Below are 15,058 nucleotides of genomic sequence, written 5' to 3'. Positions count from 1 at the left end.
TACACAACCTAATGAAGGTTCCTATAAATATATAAATTTTTTATAGAATTTTTATTTAATAAAAAAAATTAAAATGATGATATGGAAAATTATGGCCTTGCAAAAAACTTATGCAATATGAGGAAGAAATCAAAGAAAAAGTCAAAACTTTTCTTGCCTATAATGTTATATTTTATATATATTAGTTGCATATGTGATCTCATCGATCGCATTATTCATCTGGATTGTTTTACTTTTTGAGCCAGGTGCCGGCGCTTCAAAATATGGATGAGCAACTGTTGCTAAAGATATGCGACTTTCTCAGGCCAGTCTACTACAATGAGCAGAGCTACATTGTTCGGGAGGGAGATCCAGTTGATGCGACGATCTTCATCTCTGATGGTGTTGCATGGAGCTATTCAACTAGTAATAATGGTGAAGCAATCAGTGGCTCCTCTTCACTCGCTGAGCGTCTTGAAAAAGGTGACTTCTTTGGAGGAGAACTTCTTGAACTCGTGTTGAAAAGCCCATCCTTGCCCAAACTCGCCATTTCTCCAAGAACCGTCAAAACCCATGGACGAATTGAAACCTTAACTCTAATGGCCGAGGAATTTAAGAATATAGTCCGTAAGAACTGGCTGTGTGTTGTCGAAGGGCAATTGGAACCCTTCGCAGCTCATGTGGTGCAAGCAGCTTGGCGCCGCCATAGTGAAAATAAAATTCTTGAAAAGTCCTCACAGGGCGGCAGATAATTGCTCGGGCAAGATTTCCATGTATCATGCATGCTGTGTAAGGAATTCTCAACTGGGTCTTTCAGAGATTGTAATTTACTAGCTTGTTGTTTAGAGTATTGAATGAAGGCTAGACTAGGATAAATAAATATCTTCTAAATTCGAGCTAGTGTTGATGTAAGGTTGAATTGCCTTTTCTTTCTTCCCAAGAAAATGGATTTATTTGCTGGAAAAAAAGAAAGAAAGAAAGAGGTTTTCATTTAAGTGCTTGTTCCCTGCAACTTCAACTGTGGTCTTCTTAAGGTCAAAATGTAGTGACGTCTAATATTTTGGTTAAACTATTTCATTTTTTGTTTAGGAAAAATTTCGAAAATTCCATGGACCAATATTAAGAGTGTGAAACATGGAATATAATCTCAAGTTTAGGACTCCCTTTAAGTTTGTTGAACTTACCGTCCAAGTGTTTCCAATTTTCATATTGAATTTAAAACACATCTAATGAGATAATTAGTTCCAGACTTGCTAAGAAGCTTTTATATATGATGGTTGAAGCCCAAAGTCAAAGGCATGACCGATAAAAATATTGGAGCTAATTTTATTTGTCTTGAGATGGAGTTTTTTAATGCTAAATTCTTCCAAAATTAATTTTTGTTAAACTCGTCTTTCTAAATTCAAGTAACAAGGCCCACGTTCATTAACAAATAGGACCAAAACCAGTAAGATTTTAATAAAATAGAGGCCCAATTCGTTTTGTAGTGTTGCTTGGTACTTTTAGATTAAAACTTATTAAAAAAGAAAAAAATTAACTTGGGTTGTCCTAATAAAAACCAAGACAAGTTGAATTCTAATATCTATATCATTTTTTTTTATGAGATATCTCAAAAACTTCCATGAGGTGAGTGAAACTTGAAATCTCAAGATTTACGACACATCTTTCAAGTCTATTAAACTCACTATCTAAGTGTTCTTGAAATCATGTTTTGTATTGAATTTGAATTAAAACACAGCTAATGAGATGCTTACGTAGTTCCATACTTGCTTAAAGGTTTTAAATATGATGATTGAAGCCCAAAGTCAAAGGCATGACGGATAAAGTAAAGATGTTGGAGCTAATTTCATTTGTTTCTTTCTTTTTTAATATAAACTTGCTTGAGATGGAGTTTATTAATGCTAAATTCTTCCAAAAGGAATTTTTGTTAAACTCATCTTTCTAAATTCAAGTCATTAACAAATAAGGCCAAAGCCAATAAGCTTTTAACGAAAGAGAGGCCCAATTACTTTTGGAGCGTTAATTAGTAGATACTGTTAGAAATTTCGGGCACCCATGGGTATTTCACACTTTCTAAAGTCATGGCATAGCTCGTTCTTTCGAATCGTCCTTATGAATAAGTTTTGTCTTTGAAGTCTCAAGCATGCTACAAAAGTTACGCCACCACTTTATTAATGGGAACAGCTACAGCACTGGCGGCTCCACATGCAAGCCAGGTGGTCGCAAGCCAGGTGGTCGCAAGACCACCTCACTTGACACCACCTGACTTGCACCTGACTTACAAAAAAAAAAAATATATATATATATATATATACACACACACACACATTTGCTAAAAAAATATCATATGCTAAATTAATTTATTGTGATCACTCTAATAAAAATGTTGAATACCTGACTTGAGGATTACAAAAATTTGGGTTCAACAAAAATAAGAGTAATGTTACATTTGCAATATTTTTACAATAATTTCACAACAAATTTAATGTAGTAAGTTGTATAAAAAAAAATCTCAATGTAGTAAGCTGTTACTAATTCTAATTTGACCAAAATACCGATATTATTTTTTTACCCATCAATAATAGTTTTTTTGCATAAGATTTATTATAAAAATATTGTGGATGTAGCATTACTCTAAAATTAATTCTCCTCTCCTGCCCAAACATAATTCTTAATCCCTTTTATAAATTATAAAATAAATCTTAAATATAACAACAAATATAAACTAAACAAAAACAAGACAAGATCAAACAAGTGAACAAATTGTTCAACAAAAAGCCTATTATAAAATAAAAAGATAAAAATCACTAATCATTTAAAATTATAGATCGTTCAACCTATTCAATAAAATAATTTCTAATTTCATTTTTCCTTAAAAAATGGTATTAAGAAAAATATTGTAGTTGTGAATTCTCTTTGATGGTGACAATAGTTATGTTCTTTTTGGCTTTGCAATCGCAACAATTGTGCTCTCCTTAGTGACTTGACTTGTAATTGTAGCAAATATTTAAGTTATCACTTTATTAAATTTTGTATAATTAAGGTTTCTTAGTAATCACCCTAAAAATAATTCCTCGAATCGCCTCTACTTTTTTTTTCTTTCAACGTGGAACTAAATTTTTCAATAAGATTAGCGTTCTTATTATAAAAATGTTGATTATTTTAAAGTAGTGTGTCACAATACAATAATGCTAGTTTCAGTTTAGCCCTTTTGTTCTGGATAAGTTAGTGGGAAAGGGTCCAAGTAAGTGTATATCTGGTAAACGTTCAAAGAATCAAAGACCTTTTACCATTTGTTTGTTTCCCCCCTATTATTTAATTCGTTTTCTAAAAGAAAAATGAAACCGAAGAAATGTCAACCTAAAGGAAATTGGGATGTTCAGATGGAGGGTTTATCCACGACACAAGCATGGTTTCTCGAGAATCATGATTTGTTACATAGAGCTTTGGAGTTTCGGTAATTTTTCTTCTCATTCTCATTCACATTCACACCGGTTGACTCTTATTTATTTAACAAAATAAAATATTATATAATCTCTAAACAATATTTTATTTGAACGTGAAATTATGGTATACGACATTGTTAATTATAGGATAATGCCAAAATGATTCCGTTTTGTAAGTCACTCCTTAAAATTAAAAGAAAATTGATAGCGAGTTGCTGCCAATGCAGAGCCTCATGGACAGAGACAAGATAATTGTACGAGTTTCTAGTACAAAATTGAGGAGAGTAGTTAGCTTGTCACACATACAACTAGCAATCATGAGGCTTTTATTTAATACTTTATCTTTCCATTTCTTACTTTTAATATCCTAAGTTCCCATTTGCATTTGCGATTTTTAGGTAAAGTCAATTAGCACATTGCAAAATATACATACTTATATATATATATATATATATATATATATATATATATATATTACAATTTTATTTTGCTGCAAATTTGTGCAGTTGGATTTTTTTTTTATCCGAATGTTTACACTGTCATGCAGAGCTGGCTGAGTGGACTTCGGAATATAAATTAACAGTTCATCAGTTGGTAAGAAAAACAATAGAATACTATTAATTAGTGTAATGCTTGAGGAAGACACTAATTAAACAATACAATACAATACCATTAAGCAGTTACTAATTATGTGATGGACAAGAGCTTGCTTTTTTTATTACTTGTAACTTCATCCACAAACTTTCAAAATCCAACGACAAAGCCAATTTCAGCCACTTTTTGCTTTCTCCAAATCACGGTCTCTCCTGCTCTGCCTTGTAAAATGCCTGCCACTCAAGTTTATCAGGTTCGATTTTGTTATATAAATTCTCTTTTTTTTTCTTTTTTTCTTTTTGGGTAGGGGATACTTCTTTAGAACTATTTATTGTTTTTTTTTTCATTACTTTCCAAAATATAATTAGACAGTGTTTTTATTTTTTATTTAATTTTGTGTGCTTCATTTTGACAATTAAATTAATTATTTTTGGAAATTCAGAGCTATCTTGTTAACAAAAACAACAAAACAGTAGAGACAGGGATACCAAAAAAAAAACCGTGTCTCAAACAATTCATCCTTTGTCAGAAACTACTCTGCTTCTACAACACCAATAAAACTATATACGGCAAAAAAACCACAGATTTTCTTGAAGGAAAAGATAAACTCCAGCCATTACATAGGTGATAGGACCCTCTGAAGAATAGAATTCCCTATCTTGGCATGACCATCATATCCATTCTTGCTTTGATATCCAATCTTATATATTCTTTTAATCAATTGCTCTTCTATAAGGAACCCTCCATGGACTCTGGTTTCTTTGAATGCAGACATGGTAGATGAAAAGCCATCATGCCACTTTGTAAGGTTGATCAGAAATCTGTACCCTTTAGATTCCTGATCCCCCATTAAACCACTTCATCTTAATCATCAGAAGCATCAGCAACTAAGCAAAGTTCCATCAATTGCCTCCAAAGTCTTGTAGTGAATGAGCACTTGAAGAATAGATGTTCCTTGCTCTCAATACTGTTTCTATAGAAAACAGTCAAACACAAGCACAGTCTCCTTTGTAGCACCATTGCAGCATCCTTTTTCTAGTTGTCAATCTATTCCTCAAAGTCAACCAGCCAATAAACCCACGTCTTGGATTAGTTTCAGGGAACCATATCAATTTCCGCCATGGAACTTCATTTTCTTTATGTCTGAGTTGCTCCCATGTTGCATCACAATTCAATATTCTTGTAGGAGATGTGATCCAAACAAGCATGTCCTGTTCACCCCATCTGATGAGGCTAAGTTTACTTTGAACGATGACCAAATCATCAGATCTAGCTGGGGACACCAGTTTTGCCTCAATGGTGCTTGCTGCATCATGCACCATTCTATACCCATAAACTTGGTACAAGACTCCATCTAGATGCCACCAATCCAGCCAAAGGAAGATATTTTTACCATCTCCTACTTGAAACTTCAAGAATTGCCTACCCTCAATATTCCCTAATTTGAGTAAATTTCTACAACCCCAAGTGCTTTGTTGTGGAATTTTAACATTCCAAAAGCACTTACCCTCCAAAGTCTTGCTATTTTTATTGAGATAGGAATAAGTAATTTTATAAAAATCTTTGCTTCTTGATCTCATGATGCACAGTTTCACAATGACTATCTTTATTGCTTCTGGCCAGTCAAAAGAAAAAGAAACAAATGTCCTAGGGTGCACACTGTGGAAAGATTACACTTTTGAGTAAATGAAAAAAAGGGAATTTGTTTAATCTGGTTCACAACTTTTCAGGAATCAAAATTTCTTTGGTAAGGTTCGTTGGGATCTATAGTTCAGAGATTGATTCTTTATTTTGGACATTACGTTATTGATACAATTTCGTTATGAGTCAGCTAGTGCATCGGCGAGAGAATGGCCGTCAAAGGTTAGTTTTTTTTTTTACTCTTTGCACCATGTATGCATTGAGGGGCTTTAATTGTTTCACATCCAACAGTATCCACACTTTTTCACATCATATGTAAAATGTGGACAACTAATGTGAAAGTGTGGATATTGTGTAAAATATTTTACGTCTGAATAGGTGAAACTTTAAATAATTACCTCCATTCAAATATGTCAGTAATTTGAATTAGCAAATTCTTCAAGTCGATCATTCATGTTTAGCTAATTCTTCTTATTCTTCCTTTTTTTTTATTTAATTTTCTCCCAGTGAGATAACAATGGCTTATTTCTTGTTTGACTATTTGTGCTAGCTTATTTAGATGCATTTATATTGGTTATTACCATTATAAACATGGACAAATAACACTTGAGGTCCTTAACTGCTAGTTTGGAATGAGGGGGAGGGGGTGAAGTAGAGTTAGTCAGAAATCACCTTGGTTGAATATTGGTGATTTCCGGTCAATTCTACTTTACTCTCCCTCCCACCCTCTCAATCCAAGCTGACCATAAAATTGGGCTAATTTCTTAATTGTTTTACAAAAAGCCTTAGTCCCAAAACTTAAAATTTGGCTATGGTTCCTCAACATGCTAATTAGGATGAGCTATATGTTTTCTTTCTGCTTTGGACATAGACTATTGGGCTAAACCACATCATGAATTATGCTTATGCTCTTGTACTATCTATCCTCTGTCCCAACATCATTTCTGACATTCTCAAAAACCTCATATTTCCTTTATGAATGGTGCGTTTGACGTTTCTTCATTCGGTTTTTTTGTTTTCTATTCACCCCATTTATGTTTTCTGTGTTTTTGTTCAGGAGTCATGAAATTATTGAGCTCGGAGAATACTCGAGGAATGGAGTTGAAGCTGAGGGGCAACACTCCATTAAAAATGGAGCAGATTCAGGGGAAGGAAGAACACCGCCATTGCCAAGGACAATTCTTGACCCCCAGGGTCCGTTCTTTCACCTATGGAATAAAATACTCCTGGTGTCGTGTGTGATTGCAGTATCGGTGGACCCTTTATTCTTTTACATCCCTGTGATCAATGATGCTAAGAGGTGCCTTATGTTGGAGAAAAAGTTGAGGATCGTAGTCTTAGTTTTGCGGACAGTCACTGATGTCATTTACATAGTGCATATTATTTTGCAACTTCGGACTGCATTCATAGACAAGGTAGTCGAGGAAGGTGCAGAAATTACTAATCGATATTCTTGGAAACACTTCATAATCGATATTCTTGTCATTCTTCCCATTCCACAGGTAAGGGCAGCTTTCTTCAGCTAATTTGTTTTTATAGGGAAATGCTATTACATTCATGATGAATGTTTTCTTTAGGTAAAACTCCATTTAGTCCCCTAGCATGCATATTATTATGAGCTGATAGTTTGATAGATTATATTTTTATAAGAAATTGAATTTTATTCCCCTAAACTATCCCCATTATATACTTACCTCTTAAACTATAAGAATACACACTAATCCCCTAAACTGTTAGCTGCATAACTCTTACCTAGTCCCCCCCCCCCACCCCCCCCCCCCCATTATTCATGTAATACTATGCTACCATGAGTAATAGTTTAGAGAAGTATGTATTATCATAATTTAGAAAGGTAAGTATAAAAGGAGTATAATTTAAAGATGGTAAAGTATGCATTTTTGTAGTTTAGGAAGTAAGTGTAAACGAGAGTATAGTTTAGGAGAATAAAGTGTAATTTTCCATAACTTTTTATTAGATTGATATTTCAAGAATCTTACAGTTGGATTACATATATAATTCTTCATATCCTTAACATACATGTCAAGTTTCGTGACAAACAGATTCTATTTATTATTTGATTTAGAAACTCATTTTTTTTTATGCACAAATTTAAGCACAGAAACACGAAATTAAATATTTGATCAATGAAATTGTTATTGATCTCAGATTATTTTAAAATTTTGCAAACATTTAGATTAAAAAAAAAAAGCTAATCTAATTTAACAGTAGATTAGTTAAAATTCACATCCAAAAAAAATATTAAGTGGTATAATATAACTTTTACACTAGCTGTAAGTTATTAATTTGACACTTAATAATTATAAACTTCTATATATAAGTTGTGGATTTTATTATTTTTATTTTTTAAATTTAATATGTGAAAAAAAATCATATTTTTTTTAAAAATATTTATATTTTTTTTTATTGAATATTATCAGTTTATAAATGTAATATGTACTTGATTAATTATTTATAATTTTAAAATTATAAATTATTTATTTATGACATCACTAGTTCAAGCCTAATCAAACCAAAAAAACCAAGAACCACTCTCTTTCCAATATTTTTATTTATCCAGTATTTAAAAATATGGTGCAAATAATTGAAATCGTGACATCTACATGGAGTGTGCACCCTACCCGCAAGCCTGGGTTTAGCAGGTTGGGTGCCACTATAATTATACCCAAGTGGAAGACGTCAACTCAAGTTACTCCCCCTACCCTTATATTTTATTTTATTTTCATTAAAAAAAAAGAATTACCTTTGCCTTTAAAATAACGTAAGCATTTTCTTTTATTTTTTATTTTTTAAATTTGAAAAACGGCACAAAAACGGCTTTGTTTCACTTTTTTAACAACAAAGTTGAAACAGCCAGTAATGGAAGGAAGGACTTTGATTGATCCCTTGAGTACATTTATTGTGTTTTGTCAGCCTTTTTCTTTGTTTATTTGGTTGATTTTGCTACGTATAACTTTTTAACATAATAATATAATAAATTTTTTGTTTAAAAAAAATTATTATGGGCATAACTGTATGTTTGTCTAATTTATTTTTAAACAAAATATGTTAAAAGAAAATAAGGTATACCAAACCAATCTTAAGAACCAATTAAACCGATAGCTCCTATATATACAAACTTAAGGGGACTAAATTATATCATAGTTTTACTTTTTATTTAAATTAGTTTACGTTTTTCTTTTACAAAAAACTACATTTTTAGAATTGGTTTTATCCAGTTTAGTAGAAAAGAAATAATTTTTTTAATTATTTTATCCTGCATGACTAGATTTTATCGTGGACTCTAAACTTGTTGCAATCTATTCAGGTAGTACTTCTTCAAATAATTTATTCTGAAATGAGAAGCACCAGATCTTCAGATTCTATAAGGTGGCTGAACGCTCTCGTTCTCTTCCAATATGTGCCAAGAGTTCGTCAGATCTACATATCCTGGAAGGAACTTACGAAAAGTAAAGGCAAATTTGTTGGATGGGTTAAAGCTGCGTTCATTTTCTTTCTGTACATCCTTTCCAGTCATGTAAGTTTCTTGAGGTTTTGATTTCATATTTATCAAGGGTGAATTATAAAATTGCTCGATTTTGTTAAGATCTGGTTCAGGAAAATTGCACCACCCAAAGTTACTATTCAATCCAATAAGATGTTACACCAAATTGCATTTTTATGGAAATGATGTAATCTAAGAATCGATTTGTCAAAATTTACATACAATGAAAATTTTTAGTGTATGCGAGGTTATCCCATATCTCTTATATATTCGATAACAAAAGACTTTATCAGCTAAGTTAACTAAAAGTTGCCTTAAAGTTACACAATACAACCCTTTTTTAATTTTTATTTTTATTAAGCTTTTGCTAGAATGACTTGCTCTTTCATGTTTTTTGTTCATCCTACATTCTAAGAAAACAAAATTTTGGTGTGTTACGATAAAAATAATTTTGATTTGGTTTTGACGTTAAGACTAAATTATGTTCTTGAAATTGAGATCAACATGGAGTCTGATATCAAGATTACACGTTCAGACCAAAATTACTACATAAAAGAATAATAAAATTTAGTCCAGCCCTTGTATATTTCTTAAGTTTTCATTTATGAATTCACATTTAAAATCTAAAGATATCTGACATTAAATTAAAGTATAAATGTATAATAAAGACTCTTGGTGCAAAAATTAAAATATAATTATTGTAAGTGCACAATTGCACCTGGACCCAAAGAAGATTATGGGCTCAGACCCAATGAGCCTTAAACAATAAAATTTGTAGAGTGTGGACTTGAAACCTAGGTTAGAAGTGCTGGGAGCTTGATAACAGGCTTTTATAAACAAATACAGGTAAATAACGAACGATAATTGCAAATGGATCTCCTCGGACTCGAGCCGAGGACTACTTCTTTATTATTTTTCTTTCTTTCTTACAGGTTACAAACCTTAATTTCTTGTCTTTTTCTTTAGAGAGAGAGAGAGTAAGCGCGAGAGAGAAAGAAGAAGATCCCCCCTCCTTTTGCATTCCTCCCCCTTAAATACCCCTTTTTTAGATGCCCTTTGGGACCCTGACTAGAAGTTTCTGCCCTACTGTTCAGGGGTCACTTCCCTATTAATGCGGCCAGGGAGGTAGGTGCAGAGTCTTTAATGCGGAGGTGGCAGCCTTTGCTCTAGATATTTTCCTTAACACTGGTGTATCGAGAAGGTTCAGGGTTTCCCCCTTTTAACCATTAGTCTTTCTAGAGTTGTGCTTTGACCTTCATAATGAAGCTTTGAATTCTCTTGGGCTTGTCCGAGGAGAAGCTCGTCCTCGGCGGTACCCTTGTATCCTCGGCGTATTGGCCAATTCGTAGAGTTCAATTTTGGGGCAGGTCGGCCCTCCATGCTACAGTCCACAGGCCCATATGCCCATTTGGGTCCTTTTATTCCCCACAATTATAATTTAATTGAATTCATGATTGAGCTACCTTTAATATTACAAAAGTGAAAACCTACTCAACCAGTTTTGTAGGTTGCCATGATATAATAATTACATTTTTTTTTAAAGAACATAAAAACTTGATGAATGATTTTTAATGTCATGTTCGTCTTTCAGGTAATTGGAGCCTTTTGGTACTTTTTCTCTATTGAACGAGAGACAGTTTGCTGGCACAAAGCCTGTGAAAATCAAATTGGATGTGGCCGAGGTTCTTTTAGTTGTACTCACTCGGGAAATTACACATTTCTTGATGATCTTTGCCCTATAAATGCACCAAATTCAACGCTATTTGATTTTGGAATATTTCTTGAAGCCCTTCAATCTGGTGTTGTGCAGTCCTCAAATCTTCCAACAAAATTCTTTTTCTGTTTCTGGTGGGGACTACGAAATCTAAGGTTTGCATGTGCTAGACTGACCATTATTATATATTAACCAGTGATCTTGATTTTTGTTTCCTTATGATCATACTATAAAATGCTTTTATGGTCTTTCTTGATATATCAAGCTCCCAAGTAGATTTCTTCGTCTTAACTTATTATTTCCCCAAGAGTTTGTACTTCGTAGATTCTTACTTTATAGTCATTCCAGTTAAAATTCTAAGGTTAGTATGTTTGCGCCATTTTTGCAGTTCTTTTGGTCAATACCTCCAAACAAGCAACTATCCCTGGGAAAGCTGCTTTGCAATTTTTATTTCTCTCTTCGGCTTGCTGTTATTTTTATGTTTCCTTGAAAATTTGAAGGTAAACACCCAATTCTTTCTTTTCTCTCCTTTTCTTTTGTTTAAAAAGGTTTGAGATTGTAGTGGTGGTGGTGTGGTGTTGTAGATTGTTAGCTGAATTGGGAGGTGGGACTATTCATCTATGATTATGTGAAGATTTTAGACCATAAAAATCAGCTTTAATATATAATGCATTATTTTAGAGGTTAAAAACCATAAAGGGTTTAGAATCTTTCACATCCTGCAATGTCCACTCTCTTATTTTTACATCACAAATAAATGTGGACATCTGATATGAATGTGCGGACATTGTGTAAATTGTTACACATCTTGTGTGCGAAACAATCAATAATTGGAGCAAAAAAAAAAAAAAAGCTAGCTGTATTTAATGCAATCTTGGTCAAATTTACCTCATCAACTTCTTGATAAGTGAGTACTATTTTTTCCTCTGTTTTCTTTCATTCATTGTTTTTAATTGATAAAGGTACCCTCCTTTTCTTGATCATGCTTTTCTTGAAACAACATGATGCAGCCACTCTCTATCCTTAGGCCAGCAAACCAACCCTCCCTCTAGCATTAGGACTAACAACTAGCCACCCTCTACAAGCCAAATAGCCAGCCAACCTTTCTAACCTCTTAGGACAGTCAGCAACCCCTTATTTTGACTTTTCATATTTGCCATGTATCCTCTTTAGTTACAACTTTGATTTATGTAACTGGACAGAAACTTGTTTCTCCAGTTTCTTTGTAATTCCAGCTTAAATTCGTAACTTTAATGCAATTCTAGTTCAAGTTCTCAATCAATTGATCTTGATTTCCAACACAACAGATCCAATTTAATTCTTGACTTTTCTTGAAAACGTATATTTAATTAGATTGTGAGATCAATCTCAGTTTCTATTTCCCCCCAAAGCATCCCTTATTTCAATCTTCTTCTTCTTCTTCTTCTTCTTCTTCTTCTTCTTCTCTCTCTCTCTCTCTCTCTCTCTCTCTCTCTCTCTCTCTCTCTCTCTCTTATAATTGTCCCAGTGAAAAGAGAATAATTATTGAACTACAAGTGCGACCTAGAATTAGTCTTAATCCTAGGGCAGCGAATATGTACATACTTTATATATGCCAGATATTGTAAGATTTGAAGAATTCAACTTCCTAATAATGGGACTGGAACAGAATTATATACAGTCTGCAACTGAAAGCTCAGACGAGGATCGTAAGACATCAGAGGAGAAAAGATTGGAAAATCTAAGAAAGAGTAGACAAAGAATAGCAAGAGGAGAAATACAAGTATGGGCTGAAAAATACATGTTCCCTGATGAAAAAAAGCAAGAAATTATGAATATCTTTGATGAAAATTGGAAAGAAGACATACATGTTAATGTGGAGAATCTTTTCCTCATTCTTCCTCCAGAACTGAAAAGTTATATAAAGCACCATCTCTGCTTTCATATGCTAGAGAAAGTGAGTTCCTCTGGCTCTATATATTTCCTAATTAACTTTTTGTCCCCACGCATGCATGATGAGTAAAAATAGTACTTAATTCATATATCTACACTCCCCCAAGAAAGAAAGGTATCGTTAAAAAAACCAATTGACGGTCCTATTTATGTGAGAGGAGCAACTGCATGCCTTTATGATTGATTTCCATTTTTTGAAAAAGAGTTAGGAATATGTATTAATTAGAATTTTAAATATATATTATGGTGATAAATGAATAAGTTTTATTAAATTTGGTTCAAATAAACCTATAGTAAAATCCTACTGAATTCTGTATCTAAAATCAAATACCATACTTGAGAAAACAAAATGTTTAAAATATATTTAGAATTTAATGATTGTGTGTGAGAAAAAAATATATAAAGATGAGATAAAAATAACTTTCTGAATGATAGTATGAAGTATTTTTATATACATGCATACATCATACTCTTAGGGGGAAAAGAACTGTACTTTAATATGATTTTTTTTTTCATGCTCACACACACACACACACACATATATATATATATATAAAATTTCTTGTCATTATGGCATTATTCATCTCGATTGCTTCATAACTTAGGTGCCAGTGCTTGAAAATATGGAGGAACGATTGTTGCATACGATATGCGAGTCTCTGAAACCAGTCTCCTACAAGGAATACACCTACATTGTTCGAGAGGGAGAGCCAATTGATACTACTTACTTCATTACACGAGGCATTGCATGGACCTACACAACCCGTAATAATAATGGTGAAGCAACTGGCTCCTCACACGCTGAGTGTCTTGAAAAGGGTCACTTCTTTGGAGAAGAACTTATACAATGGGGATTGGGAGAGGCCTCTTTGTCTAACCTATTCAAACTCCCACTTTCTTCGAAAGTAGTTAAATCCCATACAAAAGTTGAAGCCTTTGCTCTAATGGCCGATGACTTGAGGAATATAGTCTCTAGAACAAAATTTCATGTTAGTGAAGAGGAATTGGAAACTAAGGTAGCTTCTATGTTTCAAGCAGCCTTGCGCAGCAAGAAAGAAAAGTCTTCCCAATCTGGTACAAGCGGCGGGGATGAGAAGTTACCAAGTTCATCAGGTACATAAATCAATTAAAGAACTGCTCGTTCAAGCTGAGACCTATTATCGTTAGGATATTGTGACTGTTTATTGACATCTCTTCATCATGAACAAATGTGTCTAATTTTGAAGAGTTAATCGGTTAGAGAGTAAAACTAAAGTCATTGTTTTGCCACAACGTTACAGTCTTACAGATTGTAGTGCGTGTATTTATTGAATCATTGTATCACAGGGGGCAACCGTTCAAAAGTTCAAAATCACTTATGATGTTAAATTACCGATTGTTTTAAAAATTTAAACTATTGAGATACAGTAAATTTTTTCATTTAACTACATACTTTTAAATTCTAACACCCCCTTACATGTGAGCAGAAACTATATTTGATAGGTGAGGCCCAACACAAAAGTTTATAAATGAAAAGTAGAGTGGATGAGATAATAATCGAACTTAAGATCTCTTGCTCTGATATTATGTTCTAGTCTTTATTATTACTAGTTAATAAAGACTCACATTTTGTTAGAGAGAGTTTTAACTTATGATATCCATTTCTGATGATAATTCTTTATCATCAAATCAAGACACCAGTCAGTTTTTTTTTTTTAGAGAGAGTTCAAACTAACTAGTATTTTATTTATTATATATATTTTCATTTTCATCAATTTCAACGAATTGGACTTACTAGACTAAACTGGACTGTAATGGACCGAATAAACCAAAGTGAACCAAATTGGACCTAAATGGAACAAGTTGGACCGAAGTGGATGTTTATTATCTTTATTTCTTGAAATTGATGAAAATGACATATGGTTCTCTAAGTAGGAGCGGAATTGGACCATTTAACTTGACATTGAATACTACATTAGCATACAGATAAGAGTACAATGGTGCAATTGGATTTTTTGTGCGATAAATGGAATCCAATTGCACCATTTATTTTTTGTTTATGGTAAATAAATGGAATCTCCTTCCAAGATGTTTTTATTACATGTATTTTCTATTATAAGTTACATTTAGGTTCTAGAATGTGTAAAATTATGGTAGATAAAAGTGATAGTCCTATTATAATTGGTAAATTACAATTAGTTTTGAAAATGTGTAAAGATATATAATGCATTATTGTAAACATTAATATATATATATACAGTAGCAGCGCCA

General features: G+C 32.9%; 1 protein-coding gene and 1 pseudogene across 2 annotated transcripts; both read left to right on the top strand.

Annotated features, from left to right (window-relative positions):
- Nucleotides 1–868, top strand: part of LOC142620129 (cyclic nucleotide-gated ion channel 1-like) — a 32,064-nt pseudogene extending 31,196 nt beyond the window's left edge.
- A 3,203-nt stretch (nt 869–4,071) lies between these two features.
- LOC142620018 (cyclic nucleotide-gated ion channel 1-like) lies at nt 4,072–14,205 on the top strand. 2 transcript variants are annotated; one of them, XM_075793455.1, is made up of 8 exons: nt 4,072–4,272; nt 5,750–5,882; nt 6,718–7,162; nt 8,986–9,195; nt 10,754–11,031; nt 11,265–11,376; nt 12,525–12,812; nt 13,414–14,205. In XM_075793455.1, exons 2-8 carry the CDS (start codon nt 5,842–5,844, stop codon nt 13,927–13,929), a joined length of 1,890 nt encoding a protein of 629 aa, XP_075649570.1. In that variant the 5' UTR covers nt 4,072–4,272; nt 5,750–5,841; the 3' UTR covers nt 13,930–14,205. The 2 variants fall into 2 exon arrangements, with proteins under 2 accessions (XP_075649570.1, XP_075649571.1); XM_075793456.1 differs by lacking the exon at nt 4,072–4,272 and having other exon boundaries at nt 4,401–5,882.
- The last annotated feature ends 853 nt before the right edge of the window (nt 14,206–15,058 follow it).

This window comes from Castanea sativa, chromosome 12 (assembly GCF_040712315.1).
Source record: "Castanea sativa cultivar Marrone di Chiusa Pesio chromosome 12, ASM4071231v1".
Classification (NCBI taxonomy): Eukaryota; Viridiplantae; Streptophyta; class Magnoliopsida; order Fagales; family Fagaceae; genus Castanea; species Castanea sativa.
Note: the sequence above shows the minus strand (reverse complement) of the source record. Positions and strands in the feature narration are given on the sequence as shown.

What these genes read in the sequence shown, in the direction of transcription:
- LOC142620018 (XM_075793455.1), top strand. Translation starts at nt 5,842, where the DNA reads ATGAGTCAGCTAGTGCATCGGCGAGAGAATGGCCGTCAAAG. An exon ending in TGTACATCCTTTCCAGTCAT is followed by an intron (nt 9,196 to 10,753) that starts GTAAGTTTCTTG and finishes TTCGTCTTTCAG; the next exon opens with GTAATTGGAGCCTTTTGGTA. An exon ending in TGGGGACTACGAAATCTAAG is followed by an intron (nt 11,032 to 11,264) that starts GTTTGCATGTGC and finishes CCATTTTTGCAG; the next exon opens with TTCTTTTGGTCAATACCTCC.